This window comes from Pollachius pollachius (assembly GCF_949987615.1).
Source record: "Pollachius pollachius genome assembly, chromosome: 5".
NCBI classification, from domain to species: Eukaryota; Metazoa; Chordata; class Actinopteri; order Gadiformes; family Gadidae; genus Pollachius; species Pollachius pollachius.
Window position 1 is genome coordinate 10,457,818 of NC_136938.1, and position 15,000 is coordinate 10,472,817.

General features: G+C 44.3%; 1 protein-coding gene across 1 annotated transcript in view; it reads right to left on the reverse strand.

Moving 5' to 3' along the window:
* Positions 1-15,000, reverse strand: part of nfatc3a (nuclear factor of activated T cells 3a) — a 66,773-nt gene that overhangs the window by 16,831 nt on the left and 34,942 nt on the right. Inside the window, exons 4-9 of the mRNA XM_079736440.1 lie at positions 10,787-10,986; positions 9,509-9,681; positions 8,262-8,402; positions 2,438-2,493; positions 1,815-1,941; positions 1-311 (exon numbers count right to left, since the gene is read on the reverse strand). The exon at positions 1-311 is cut by the window's left edge and continues 793 nt beyond it. Coding sequence (XP_079592566.1) covers positions 1-311; positions 1,815-1,941; positions 2,438-2,493; positions 8,262-8,402; positions 9,509-9,681; positions 10,787-10,986 — 1,008 coding nt within the window. The remainder of the gene's footprint in view (positions 312-1,814; positions 1,942-2,437; positions 2,494-8,261; positions 8,403-9,508; positions 9,682-10,786; positions 10,987-15,000) is intronic.

Genomic DNA, 15,000 nt, shown 5'->3' on the forward strand with positions numbered 1-15,000 from the left:
CTGAAAGGTCATGTGGCAGTCGGCGGGGGCGTGGTGTAATCCTCGGCCCTGGAGCTGAGGCAGGTGCTGGAAAGACGGGGAGCCCAGGGAAGGGCAGGGGCCCTGCAGGGGTAGGAGGCCTGGGCCAGGGCCCGCGGCCAGGCCCCTAGGGGAGCCGGACAGAAGGCCGTCGGAGGGGTGGCCCTGCTCCGGGGAAGGCAGCTGGGTGCACACCAGACTGGCAGCGTGCGCCATGGGCATGGGCATGGGCATGGACAGGGGCCGCACGGAGGGGAGGTCCAGGTCATCTCTTTGCTCCTGTTTCACCATGACTGGAGGAGGAGGAGGGAGAACAAATGATGAGTGGAAGAAGAGTGTAGAATGCAGAGGGGAAATGACTCTGCCGAGATGGGCTTACACACCACCCCAAAGCCCATTGCAAATTGTTTCCCACATACTAGGAACTCATACAAAATGAAACCACCTTAACCCTTGCGGGGGAGTTGAACTTCGACCGGTTTTAAATCCTGATGACAAGATTTGGGTCATTGAATATGAATTCCTTAAATGAATGTTTGTAATATCAATTAAAGAAAATAATACACATTATCTACACAGTCAAACAGGCAATGCTTGCTGTATAGTGCAGCAGTTGCCATGCAGATTGGTAACCTATTTATTTTTACTCGGCTCGAACTGAAAGAGCGGAGCATATGTTGTCTGTTCGGCTGCCATCATGTGGATAGTTTCGAGGGACGTCAAATCCAGATCAGAGACTACACAGAACCAGTTCAGTGGTAAGTTATAGAAATATAGAAATACATTAAATACATATATATTAAATATATATCAAATTTGTAAATCGGCTGGGCATACATTTAAACTTCTTATCATGATGAAAGAAAGTCAATCTAGAAGACTAGAAGAGTGCAGAAACGATTCAGAAATTCAACCACATTTTCAGATGCGTGTTACAACACAGGTTCATGGTTGAATTAACCTGTTTTTGCTTTTTCGCTCAATTTCACCCACTCATAACCAGCACGTCGAAAGTGATTGGCGGGGGGTGTTTTCACCACAATAAAGCGAATAGCAACCCTCCGAACCATGGTGAGAGCCTTCCAGCAAGCCTGACAGAGTACGCAAGCTGTACTCTGCCTCCGATTGGCTGGCAGGCTCTGTCAGTGGGGGGAAAACAGGAACTGCCTGCGAAGAGTGGGCGCGCTTGCAGGCCCATCAACGTTTATTCAGGCATGCATGCATACTCACACACACACTTGCACGCATAAAACACAGGCCTACAAATATACACGTATACACACACAGACACATTCTTAGCACGCACACAAATGCTCACGGACACGCAAACACTCACACACACTGTGGTGGTACTGGCTGTATTGCAAAATATCACTTGCATTTCTCTGTAATCCACCCACGCCGATCTTAGTTTGACTCTCTTCTTCACCGTGGTAGAAATAACCATAACAATACTATCAGTTAACATTTAAATGGTAGGGATGCAGGGACCCTTTCTGAGTTTAAATAAGAAGAACCAGTGTGACGACTTTAAACACACCACGACCTTTGGCCGGTGTGTGCTTACATTTCCTGGAGAGCAGAAAGTGACTTTCCATCCGAATGCGAGCAGAAGATTGCATCAACAACAACATAGTTGGCAGGTGTGTGTGTCTGTTGACGTTGGAGGAATAGAAGAGAGCATTTCCAAACCACAGGTATATATATGCCTCTTCAGGAGACAACCACCATACCGGCTTCAGAAAGCAGTAAAGGAGAAGTGTTTTTACGTACTCTACGAATGGATTCGGTCTCACCTGACAGGTAGGTGAAGCGTTGGGATTGGCTCCTTTTCCTCTTGCCGTTGCACACATAGAATTGAACCTGCACGGCAGAGCCCACGGTCTTGCTGTGGTACGGGGGAACCTCCACCACTATACTGCACTGTGGTAGGAGAAACAGTGTTATAACATGTGGAGAACACCCACCACTATACTGCACTGTGGTAGGAGAAACAGTGTTATAACATGTGGAGAACACCCACCACTATACTGCACTGTGGTAGGAGAAAGTGTTATAACATCTGGAGAACCTCCATCACTATACTGCACTGTGGTAGGAGAAACAGTGTTATAACATCTGGAGAACCTCCATCACTATACTGCACTGTGGTAGAAGAAACAGTGTTATAACATCTGGACTACTTTACTACTTTACTTTACTTAACTTGAATACTTGACTTTACATAAACTACCCTGTAGGTCTGCTTAGCTGAAATTAGTAAACATATTTTTTCAAAACGAATGACAATACCGATAATTAGTTACAATTACCGTCTACAGTTCCAATTTCAGACCTTTATTAATTTCTCGTTGGGAGGGTGGGGTCTATGCATACACTAGAGCGGCATCATCGCGTTACACCAAACGGTCGTGCTTACTCCTTGAGCTCTATCACGGACCACTTTCGCCTCCACCTCCCACTGCGGCCGTCCATCTGCAAAGAAGATCAAGAGTAGACATGAATGAATGCAATGTATTAATGAAAAAATGAAAACAGGTAACAACTTAAAGCCAATTCATTAGATATGAATCCATGAAGCATTGCAGGAGTGGAGGGAGGTCCAATAGACAAGGAGCAGATGAAGGGGCAGCCGCAGGCAGACTGAAGAAGACTACTTACAGGTCACGTCTGGTTACAGTCTGGTGAACACATGACGAATACAAAGAGAGAGGCCCAGAGACCATCATCCCTCCAAACTAAAGGGCTTAATGGAACGGACAGACTCCAATTCCTATAGGAATGATTGAAAGAGCAGCACCCAGACTCAGTTGTGGTTTGAAGTGAAGTAAGCCATGCCTTGTAAGACGGTCATATGAAAACAATGAGAAGTTGTTCAGAACTGTAATGGAAATTGAAGAAAAGGGGAATCATGTGGAGTTTTTGACTGCAGCGGGAATTAATAATAGAGCCTCTAGGACTGAGAAAATAAAAGGATTAGCAGATTTATGACGCATCTTGCATCCCAACGTGTGGCCTAATCCGGGGTAATTTTTCTCCAGTGGTCATGGCAGGTGGAGGTGGCTTAAAAAAACACACAAGATGTCTTCCAAAATAACCAAGCACCAATAAAACAGCTGGCATTTCCCCCGCAAACAAACCACGTGGAGAGGATTCTAGAACGATTAGGCAGCAATCACAAGTCTTCATCATTCCTATTTAACTTTTTTGTTTCGCTTGGAAAGAACGATGCAGTGAAGCCAGTGGAATAATCCTGTTTGTTTTAAAACGGCTTCCGACCACTGCCAGATCTTTGGCTAGGAGACTTCCTTTGATTTTCCACTTTTCCTACTGATCTAATTATCTGGCCAGACATCGCAATGGCAGCGGCCGGGAGGGACGAGAGAGAGAGAGAGAGAGAGAGAGAGAGAGAGACAGTTTGGGGGAGAGGACAGCGCATTGGGAAAACCGCTCCTGCTGCTCTCTAAGTGTGCTCAGGACAAGTGGGCAGAAGTCAAGCTCTTCAGCGGGACCGTCCAGTGGACGGACGCTCAGGAGGCCTCACTCCCCCCACACAGCCACAGCTGTGCTGTGCTGTGCTGTGAGTGCGTTGGTTTTGAAATGCCAACACGCAGTTTTATTTCCTTCACCCTGCTGACGTGGCGCGTCAAGGTCCGCGCACCTGCGCCGCTTCGGCCTCTCCTGTCCACTAAGAAGGGCCTCACCTTTAAACACACAAAATCACACGTGCGGGCACACACACACACGCATGTGCGTGCACACATACACACACAGGCGACTCCTTGTTTAATATAATCCACGAATCGACCCTATTCTATTCTACCCTCCTCTATTCTACCCTAGCCTATTCTACTCAACCCTCCTCTACTCTGCCCTCCTCTACTCTGCTCTACTCTATCCTATAATACTACCCTACACTGATCTTGTCTACTCTCCTCTACCCTCCTCTTACCTAGTCTACTCTACTCTTTACAATGATGTCGTTGTCTTAGTAGGGTGTCTACTTCCACTTATCTCGTGCTGCGGCTGATCTTCCCAGTAATCCTGCCCCAGAGCATCTATTGTGTGCATTGTGAGGACAGGGAGCTCTGGGCTTGGGGTTGAAAGTCAGTACTTATATCCTCACTGTCAAGCCAGCGACCTCAGGAGGCTCTCGGGCTGATGGCGGCGGGATTGGTACGCTACTAAGTGTGCTTTCACTAAACACGCGAGGTGCGAGGCTCCTGCGCGTGCGGCCAGAGCAACAGGCCCTAACAGGAACCTCATGCTGGGGGAAGGGGGGGCAATGGGGAGGCCTACACCCTGTACAAGACAGGCAGGCACAGGGGGAGGGAGGGGGAAAGAGAAGAGACGTCCATTGTGTTGGCAGATGGAGAAAAACAAACAATATCTGCTGTGTGTTAGCATAACTTGTGGCTTGTAAATCTTTTTACTGGATGTGTAGCAACAACACTGATTAACAAATAGACAGAGAAAATAGCAGACACTGCTCCAGGCTGGCAGTGTTTAGGGTTTTTCGCAAACCGGCTCCATTTGTATAAACTTGTGTGAAGTATAAATACTTAATCCCATCACAGCGCTTGTTTTGAGTTCTTTTTTTTTACTATAATTTTCTTATTCTACGTTAATTTTCCAATTTAGAGCCCACAAAATGCAACATTGTAGGTTTTGGGCCTGCAGGGGAATAGAAGTACAAGGTTGGTGGGTAATTGCGGCTGGAGTTTGTGGTCTATGTGTGGTCGGGCTCTGGGACAACAGCAGACGATAAACAGCCCACTGTGTGACCCAGGAGAGGGTCGTCTCAGGGATCCTCTGCTTCACCTCTATTACCCTTTAACGCTCATGCCAAACCACTTCTTCTGGACTGGAATTTAGCTTTTTATTTTCGTCTCCCAAACAGGGAAACCATATCAATGGAGATATTCTACCCTAAAACTAGGGGAGACAGGAAAGCTCTATTCTACATAACTTTCTGTTGAATATACTTTCGAAATTAAATTAAATGTGGTGTGTATGCGTTTGTTTTTATGTTGACTTTCATAGAATATTAATAGCATAACTAATTATAGTTAAGCAATGCACACGTCCACCAACTGCATGTATCCCCAATGACATTGGATCTTACATGAAGACAACTGTCACAATTCCTAGTCTAATACACACTGAAACATTTGATCTTATTTCAGGACAACTGTCATTATTCCTTTTCCAGTACAGGGTGTACCATTGGATCTTGCTTAAGGACAACTGGTGCAATTCCTATTCCAGTAAATAGTGAAACATTTGATCGTATTTCAAGACAACTGTCATGATTCCTCTTCTAATACATAGTGTAACCGTTTTTAGCCACAACCCTTCATTTAGAATCTGTTCACTCCACACACAACACATTTCCCATGATTCAACCTTTGTTGTCTCCCTGTTCGTAAAACATGGAAAGATTTACTCATTGTGCTCATTGGCCCTCGTCTCTACTTTCTATTCTTTCATCTTGCGCTAACCCCAATCAGTGCTGTTGTGTAGCTCAGCAGCCCAGATGAGGCCACGAGAAAGAACCAAAAGCACCGCCGCACTCCCCCTGTTCTCTCATTCACCTCTTCCTCGCCTTCCCCCGGTACAATATATACTACCTTCATGCTGAATGTGTGCGCTCTTGTTTTTTCCGCCCCCCCCCCGCCCAACCACGGGGGCCCTATATTTTCCGACAGCCTCTCGAAGGCCCTGACCACCGGGTACTGCTCTGCTTTCAACTTTCCTGTGCCATGGTTCACCTCGTGCTCTTCAAAGAACTTTCAAAGAGCATTCCTGCAGGTCTGTGGTGGTCTTCTCTCAACAAAGAATAGCGACGGGGGAAGGTGCCTCAGTCCCACATCTTCATGCCTTGTGTGAACACGACGGCGCTGTTCCGCATGATGAAGAAACCCTCGGCAGGCAGGGACTGGCTCGGCACATGTCATTCGTATATGAGCGTTTCCACCCAGGGAGAGACCCGTCTGTACACCGGTTTTACGACGGAGTCCTGTGCCACACGGCAGAACATCTACGTTCCAGTAAGCAGCTTGTGAAGGGATTTCTGAACTTTGTGTTCGGGCTCCAGTTTTACAACTGTTTTTCAAAAAGAAAATAACTTTTATATAATGATCGCATTAATAAATATGAGTTAACTTTTATGAATCCCATACAAAATGATGTCACCCAAATGAGAAATTAGGTATCCTGCTTGAAGCAACGACAAATATTAAGATCGGTGTCGGAGCCAAATTGAAGTGAGCCTAGTGACCCACTTTTTGTTAACAGTGTTAGCATCAGTGTCTGTAGACAAATCCAGCCTAGACGTTCTGAAATTGCCCTCAGCTGAGACACCTTACAGCTTTAAAATGGTACTATTTATGTATTGAGCATAATAATAATTCTTATTTGAAGGAACAAATTGCAAAACTTCCCAATCACAAAGGACTGACGTATGTTGCTCGTAAAAGTTACGTACACAATGCAATTACACATTGCTTTTTAATGTGTATTCCAGCTCATACGGTTTAGCATTTCCCACCTTGCGTAATAATCACTGGACAGACTGCATTAATGCAAAGCGTAAATCTTGGGGGAGCGTGAAATGGCCCTGGGGAGGCCCAGTGAACTTGTTGAGACAATGCACCCAGCTAGGACTGTTCACCTAGCACACACATGAACTAGGGACTGGAAATGTGTTACACAACACAACACAAAATATGTTGCTCTCAAAGAACAATTATGTTCATTGTCAAATAGAAAAATATTTAGTAGTCCAATCCTGAAAATGATGAATCCAAATAAATAATGAGAAGAATTCTGGCCATATAAACCAGGGCCATGTTGTCCATATTAAGCAATGAATGAGCCGATTTCAATGCATTCTGAAACAACTAGTTATTTTAATTGTAAAATAAATAAATAAATAAATATATAATTTCTCTCTCTCTCTCTCTCTCTATATATATATATCTATATATATATATAGATATATAGATATATAGATATATATTTACCAGGCTCTTTCTGACACAATATATTTCAAAATAAATATTTGGTAAGGTTGTATAAAAACATGCGCCATGTGGTGAAAGCGTTAAATGTGGTAAGTAATGAGGCAATTCCCATGCACTCTGTGATGGATTCTCAACATCGGGCTTTGAAGAGTATTTAAAGTATTCCGAGAGTTTACATTTTGAATCCAACGGGTCTACTGTTTGTTAAAATGTCAGACAAAATAGAAACAGCAGAAACCCATCACAATGTTTCAGATTATAGCCCGCAGTTCCACTGAAACCACATTTCCTTAGCATCACCCGTTTACAAGTCAATGAAAGGCTCCCACAGTGTACGTTGCTTTACAAAGATTGGGAATACTTCAACCATCATTCAATAATGGTTTTGGTGTTGAGATGTTACGGCTCTTCACAAAGACGTACAAAATAAGTAATAAAGACGACAAGGGCAGGGAAAGTGACTTGCATGCAATGAGAGTATTGTGACATATACTTGGATTCTGAAAACTAAAGAAGGATGTTTGATACTGTTACCAAAACTTGAAATCAAAAACAGAGGGAAATAATGCTTCACTAAATAAAATCAAGCAGCATTCCAAAACGGGAAGCATTTCAATAGACTCCAAACTGAGCAGTGAATAGAAAGACATATCTTGCATTAAACAACCTCCTTTAAATGTATTTTTATCTACCTTTATTTTGCCATATTTATTACTATTATTTTATATTCACAGGAGACATAGTATTTATATTAGACAGCAGCTATTCAAATTATATTTTTCCTTTCTGTATCAATAATAGTTTGCCTCTCTATAACATTAACAATATTTAGCCTCTCTATGATCTAAATTATTTTTTGGCTCTGTACATTAATATCTACCCTCTATTTATCAAAACAATATTTCCCCTCTCTCAATCTTAAAAAATAATTTACCTCTCTATGATATCAATCATATTTAGGCTTTCCATATAAATAATATTTTGCCTCTCTATTTAAATTTCTCCCTCGCTTTACATAAATAATATTTCCCTTCTCTATATAATTAATAGTTCCCCTCTCTATATAAACAGGATTTTATCCCTCCATATAAATGGCATCTCTCCTCTCTATATAATTAATTGTTTCCCCAGTTTAAATACGATGTTTACTCCTCTCTCTTCATGTATTTGCGCTGGTCAGCGACTGGCGGCGTGGCGCTGCGAGGAGATAAGTCTTACCAGGGCCCTTCTCCAGGAAGATGACCTTTGACTCGGGGAAGAAGTTGGAGCCGGTGATGACCATCTCCTCTCCCCCGCTGACCAGGCAGCTGGTCAGGCTGGACTTCTCCACCTGGGGCAGTTCCTGAGCCGAGCGCTGGGCTGAGGGAGGAGATCACGACGCTGGGTCATGGTGCTCAGTGAAGGCGAATGCTAGCGTAGCGGTTTGTATCGGTTTGTCTTGATGCACGTCGCACCAAAGCCTGAGCACGGCAGGCTGGGGGGTCTACTGCTTTTTAATCGGTTTGTGTCAGTTTACATGTGTGGTATTGTCTTCTTCTGTTTGTTCATAGATACATTCTATTGTTTGTTGTATTGTTTCTTGTTATAAATATATCCTTGTTACATTAAAATCGGTTACATTTACTTACTGATTCTAAAACAGTGTTTCCCAACCACTTTGCTAATCTGTAGCCCCACCACAGCCCTATTACCAATTCAGAAACACCAAACCACAAGTTGTTTTCCTTTGAACTTATACTGTGCTATTACCACTAATACTAATATTTAGCATCATTTCTCACCAATACTTATATTGTAGTAGCCTAGCAGGGGTTAAATAATAGGAGCAGATGCATAGGTCAATTTATATTCCTGGTTCTTTATTGACTAGCAAAGTCATATTTAAACAAATAGTAACATTTAAATCTTGATTTGTATTGTTCTGGGTATTAACCAGGAGCATGAAAGTCTTTATCTTTAGTGCTCTCCGAAGCCTGCTCATGTACCTCCTAGTTTAAGCCTTCCCCTGGTCGGGAATCTAAAGGACAGACTAGAGGAAGGGTCTGACCAGAGGTAGGGGACAGGGTGGTAGGAGCACACAGTAGTGTATTCCAGATGGTTATCAGGGGTTCTTCTCTTGAGCAATATTCAAAGAGGCCAGACAGAGTATTACCTCAACATTCATGAATCAACAGCGGCGCTGATGTTGTACATTAGCCCTGGAATTAACAACTGAGATGTGTTCTTTGGTCAGTTTGTCTGGTGTGGGTACGATTGTAAATATGTGTGCCTGTGTGTGTTTGTGTGTGTGCAAGCTTTTGCTGTGCATGTGTAACAAAATTACAACGTGTCTGCTGTGTTTGTATGTGTGTGTGTGTGTGTGTGTGTGTGTGTGTGTGTGTGTGTGTGTGTGTGTGTGTTTGTGTGTGAGTGTGCGTTCCCTGTGTATCCGTGTGTGTGAGTCAGCAGAGGTACCGGACACTCACAGCACTCCACAGGGATGGAGGAGGCCTGCAGCGACAGCACCTTCCCGTTGGGCTGGGGGATGTGCACCCGGAACACCACCCGGACCCGCGTGTTCTTCCTGCCGATGTCCGTCTCCCCCTTCCGCAGCTCGATGTCCGAGTTGCGGAGCTTGAGGATGCCAGCGCAGTCGATACTGTGCGGTGAAGAAACAGAGAGCAGAGCTGTGAGCGCCGCACCACACCACAGCACCTCCACCCTTGGCAGGGCTGGAAGAAACGCTTAAGTAGTGAGGGCTTGGGAGTGATAAAAAGCCAACCACAGCTCATTAGGGATCGGCAATGAGGGGTGAGTTAAGCTGTGAACACGATTTAGGGCCGCTGTGAAAGGTGAAAATCGTTATGTAATCCCTTCCCGTGAATTCCAGCTTCAAGGAAAACCAGAGCTATGAGCAATAAGACCATCCAGACGACCGTATTCACATGAGTATTGAAATAGTAACTGCTGTTTTCTTTTTTGTACTGCTGTCCTTTACTTTCTGCTGTGACAGCAGTATTTACCGTCTGGGATTAATGAAGTACATCTTATCTTATTTTACATAGGCTCCCTGCCTTGCTCATAAAGCCTCCCAAGCATTGGCACAACAAGACATTGTATTACCCCTCTATACTGATGTGATCTCTACCTTTCTTCCTGTATCTTTCTTTATTATATTGATTTAACCTTTATTTCATTCAGATTAAATCGTCATCGTCATCTACAAGAGAGACTTCGCCCCGAAAAGAAGCTGCATACAGCTGAACACAACATGAGAAATATTTAGTACACGATTAATCATCTAATGAGGCGGCGTAAGAGACCTGGCAAGGCAAAAGAACTACATAGACCTACATCATTTTCCATCACAGACTCAACCATGGACTTATAGCGGGGTGAAGTGACAAGCTCCCTCTGTCTTGTTTTGAAGCTCATTCTCATCTTCACATCTCATTCTCATCTAATCGTTTTGTTTATTGATTTTTCGTGCTATTCATTTTGTTTTGTATTTTTTATTTATATTCTTTATTGAAAGATTTATTGTTATATTTTTTAATTTAAATTACTCTAATAAATGTAATCAATTCAAATGCAATCAATTCAATCTTGTTTTGTAGCGCTCGTCTCATTTGACGCTCATTCATTCCACTCTGGCATAAAGACTGGTGTGGATTTGTCGCCAGACTCTGTCCTCCCCTTGGCGGCGGTCAGAACAATGCGGTCTCCAGGCCCCGTCGTAGTCCATGGGTGTTGTTGGACCGTACCTGGCCGTCATGTTGTTCTCCGGTAGGAGGGGGATCTCCAGGACTTTGGTGCTGGTGATGACGATCTCCTGGCTGGCTGTGGCCACCGTCTTGCCGGTGATCCGGTGCACCTGGTAGAAGGCGTGCGGCCGGAGGTAGCGGTCATCCGCTGTGCCGATGAACATCTGAAGGTTGATGGGCTTCTCACTGTAGCCAATGAGCTGAGGGAGAGAGAGGGAGAGAGGGAGAGAGAGAAATTCACATTACTTTTTGAACCCAGTGGAAATTTGTGTCTGTTACGGTGTCAGTGCAGTAAAGATAATGGCAAATAGAAAATACAATGATTGATTGTAAACAAATAAGATATTGAAGAATGTTTTTGGAAATATTTGCAACCAAATTGCAAAATAAATATGTACACGGGTACAGATTTTTTTTATGGATCTGAATGGATAAATAAATAAATATAAGAGAGCGAGAGAATACAAGAGAGAGAGAGACACACACTCAAACACATGCAAACAAAGCGAGAGAACGAGACAGAGGGAGGGAAACAGCTGTGAATACCCAGGGTAGACTTGATGAGTATGCCCACATTTCCACAACTTTGTGAGGGAACAGTGTTTTTGGAGGGAGCCTAAATGTCAGGCTGTGCGGGGGTATTATTGGCGAGGCCGTTGGATATTCATCAGGGGCTCCACTGCCGAGGCCTTATCATTTGTTCCACTGTCACACCTTTTGAATTAGCACGGGACCCTTTACTCAGAACAATCACTTCCCAAATACTTGCAGCTGCATGAGGACCTGGAATCCTGGCCGCAGCCGTCTTTTCCAAGGTCTGGGTTTCTGGAGCGCAAGCTAGCTACCGCAAAGCTCCCATGACTGGAAGCAGGACCCGAGTTGGTCAGACACAAGAGAGAAAGAGAACCGGGGAAAAAACTAACTAAGACAGACCAGAGCTGGAAAGAAAATCGTGCAAGAGAAGTTGCATGATTTTAGACTGGTGCGGTCTGTAAAAAATAATAAAATGGATCATGTGCACGTTTTTTATTGGAATGTCCTTCAATGTGTCCCAAAGACCCCTGAAGCAAATTTTAAGGGGGATGCTGTGGTTTGTAAATAAAAACACAAAAAAAATAGCCTAAAGAAATAAATACAAAAGGAAAAGACATTAAACTGCCAATAAAACTGTCAGCAGCCCCTCAGTTCCAGCTGAGGAGTCAGAGCCAACATGGCCGGTGAGCGGCAACGGTGTTGGAAGCGGCCCGCTGGATCTAAAACATTGGCCTCCTCCTCCTCCACTGCTGCCAGCCAGCCGGGCAGGCAGGCAGGTGAGGGGCAGGGCCTGGGAAAGGGAGGGGCAGGCCAGAGGGCTTACTGGAGCACAGCCCCACTCTAGCTCCAAGTGACAGAACAAACACGCGGCCTACACACTCCTGCCAGTGTTGGAATGTGGTGCTTGGCGGTGTGTGTGGTGGCAGGATGGCAACCTCCCTCCAAACCCACCAACGGGCCCCCCCCTCCCCCTCCCCCCAGCAGTCATACAACGCCATCCCCCCTAAACCCTGGTGGAGGAGGGGGAGGCCAGAGGAGGTGGGGGGAGGGAGGGCTCACTGGGCCTTTCATTTACGTTTCGCTCCAGGAAACAGAAAAACCTCAGGCTTAGCCACAGTTAGCCGCCGAAGCCCCTCTTCTGGTAAAGATTGAGTCACGCAGCCCTGTGTCAATGTTTGGTACGGCAGAGAGCGAGGTGGAAGCAAGGGGAAGTAGCTGTACATATGTTTTTTGTCAATTGACATCCCCAAAAGCAGCTTAAATATAAAAAGGCTCTAAATTGGCCGCAATTAGGGCCCTGGAAACACGTGCACCTGGGAAGGAAAACAGCGCGCAGGGCATAGCAGAGTGTGCTTGGTTTCAAAACATTGACTTTCTCTGAAACCAATTATTTGGCCCAAGCTGGTTCATATTGCAGTGATATTATTAAGCTTTCCTCGGCTTTCAGGCAGCGAATAAATAGAAGTACTGTGCTATGGTGGCATGGAGGGGGTGTGTGCACCTGAGAAGCAGTGCCAATGGATTTACTGGTAGTCTGAGCTCATTCTTGCATAGCCTTATCCTTCCTCTATAACTGCTACACAAACATTGTACAGTTAACGAAGAAGGGGAAAGTATGGCAGCCTGGGAGGTCAAGCATAGCAGCATGAAAATAGTGTGTTTACAGTGTATTGTTTTGCCTTGTCAAACCCTTATGCTGATCCAATGGTGGCAAAAACGAATTTAATCTATATGAGGATAGCATTGTGTAAGAGCTAGGAAGTTCAACCACCACATCCGAAAAGGTTCTGGGTTCAATCCCAAATTACCTGGTTTCACCTTAAGTTGCTTTAAAGTATCTACTTAATGACTCAATAGTAATAGCTGCAAAGGGTTGCCAGAAATTTCATTGCATCATTTTTCTAAAAAAATTACACAATTTCACACAATTACACAATTTCAAGGTTCATAATAGGTTCACAACAACATTTTAAAGTGTTATATTTATTATGGGTTGTTTCAATACAGTGACTCCAATAACTAATGAGACACTGTGAATGGCAGGCAAAGTGTTTCACAAGTACAGTTATGCTCTTCCCACTCTCACACACACTCACATACTCACACTGATTCACATGCACGCAAGTCTACTAATTTTGAAAACACACAAGTCTGCTTGCTCGCACACACACACACACACACACACACAAACACACACACACACACACACACCTGCGCATGCACAACAAAACATACATAGGCAGACACATTCACACCCACACAAAGACACACAAACACACACACACACACACACATACACACACACACGCACGCACACACACACACACACACACACACACACACACACACACACACACACCAGTTTCTATTAGAAACAGGAAGTAGGATCCCACTGATTTCCTCAAAGCAACACGGTAAACAAGAGGCTTAAGCTAATGAGGTGACTTAATGAGTTAAGACAAAAGCCAGCGAGGCTCAGTCATCTTCAAGGTTAGCATGTAGCTCGAAATCTATCTGTCTACTGCTTAATGAGTATTGTTTCTATTCGTGGTGATGAGGGCCTGAGTGACCGAATGGATATATATATATATATATATATATATATATATATATATATATATATACGTGTAAAATAAAATAACTGTATGTAATATGTAACCATGTGCGTTTTGTGTGTGTGAGTGTGTGTGTGTGTGTGTGTGTGTGTGTGTGTGAGACACAGGATGTTTGTGTGTGTGTGTATTTCAGGATCTGAGATCCTAGAGTTCCGGGCCTCCTGCAAGACACTGTGTGACTTCTCCTTAACCCTAAGAGGCTTAGAGGACGATAGGTTCACAAGGTCATACAAACACAAGCACACACACACACACACACACACACACACACACACACACACACACACACAAACACACACATCCCAGCCTCACATACACAGACACTCATTCCCACACAGAATTACACACATTTATGCCACAAACACAAACAGTAACACACAGAAACAAACACACACACACACGCGCACACACACACACACACACACACACACACACACACACACACACACACAAACACACACACACACACACACACGCACACACACACACACACACACACACACACACACAAACACAGAAAAAACCCTGCACAAAGCTTTGGAATTGCTGCTTGTGATCAGTGGCCTAGTTTGACAGAAACTTTGCTTTCCTATCTCAACCGGGAACCTTAACCTTAACCTCAAACGTGAACAAACCCGGTCGCTGGGTTGAAACCATTCGCCACATTAAATGGATGTGGAAGGAAGGAAGTCATTCCCAAGATCAGTGTGAGGCCGTGATAAAAACCTCTTTGGGTTCACACTTAAAATCCACATTAAGTACTACAAACCACATGAAAGTGCGGATCTTGGCATTAGCTATGGCTGTTAATGGCTCTTCCTGGTCTGAACGGGTGCTTTGGTCTGGGAATGACATCATTATTCAGGTTTCAAAGGCTCATCATGGCAACATGGCCTGGCAGTGTTAGAGGCCGCTGATTGCTTTATTGTCGCGTGGTATACATGCTGGGGAAGATAGCAATCAAACACACACACACACACATGCAGACTGTGTGTTTGAATTTGTCTCGTATCTGCACTGGTGTGGCTGTATTACTATGTGTGCGTGTGTGTGTGTGTGTGTGTA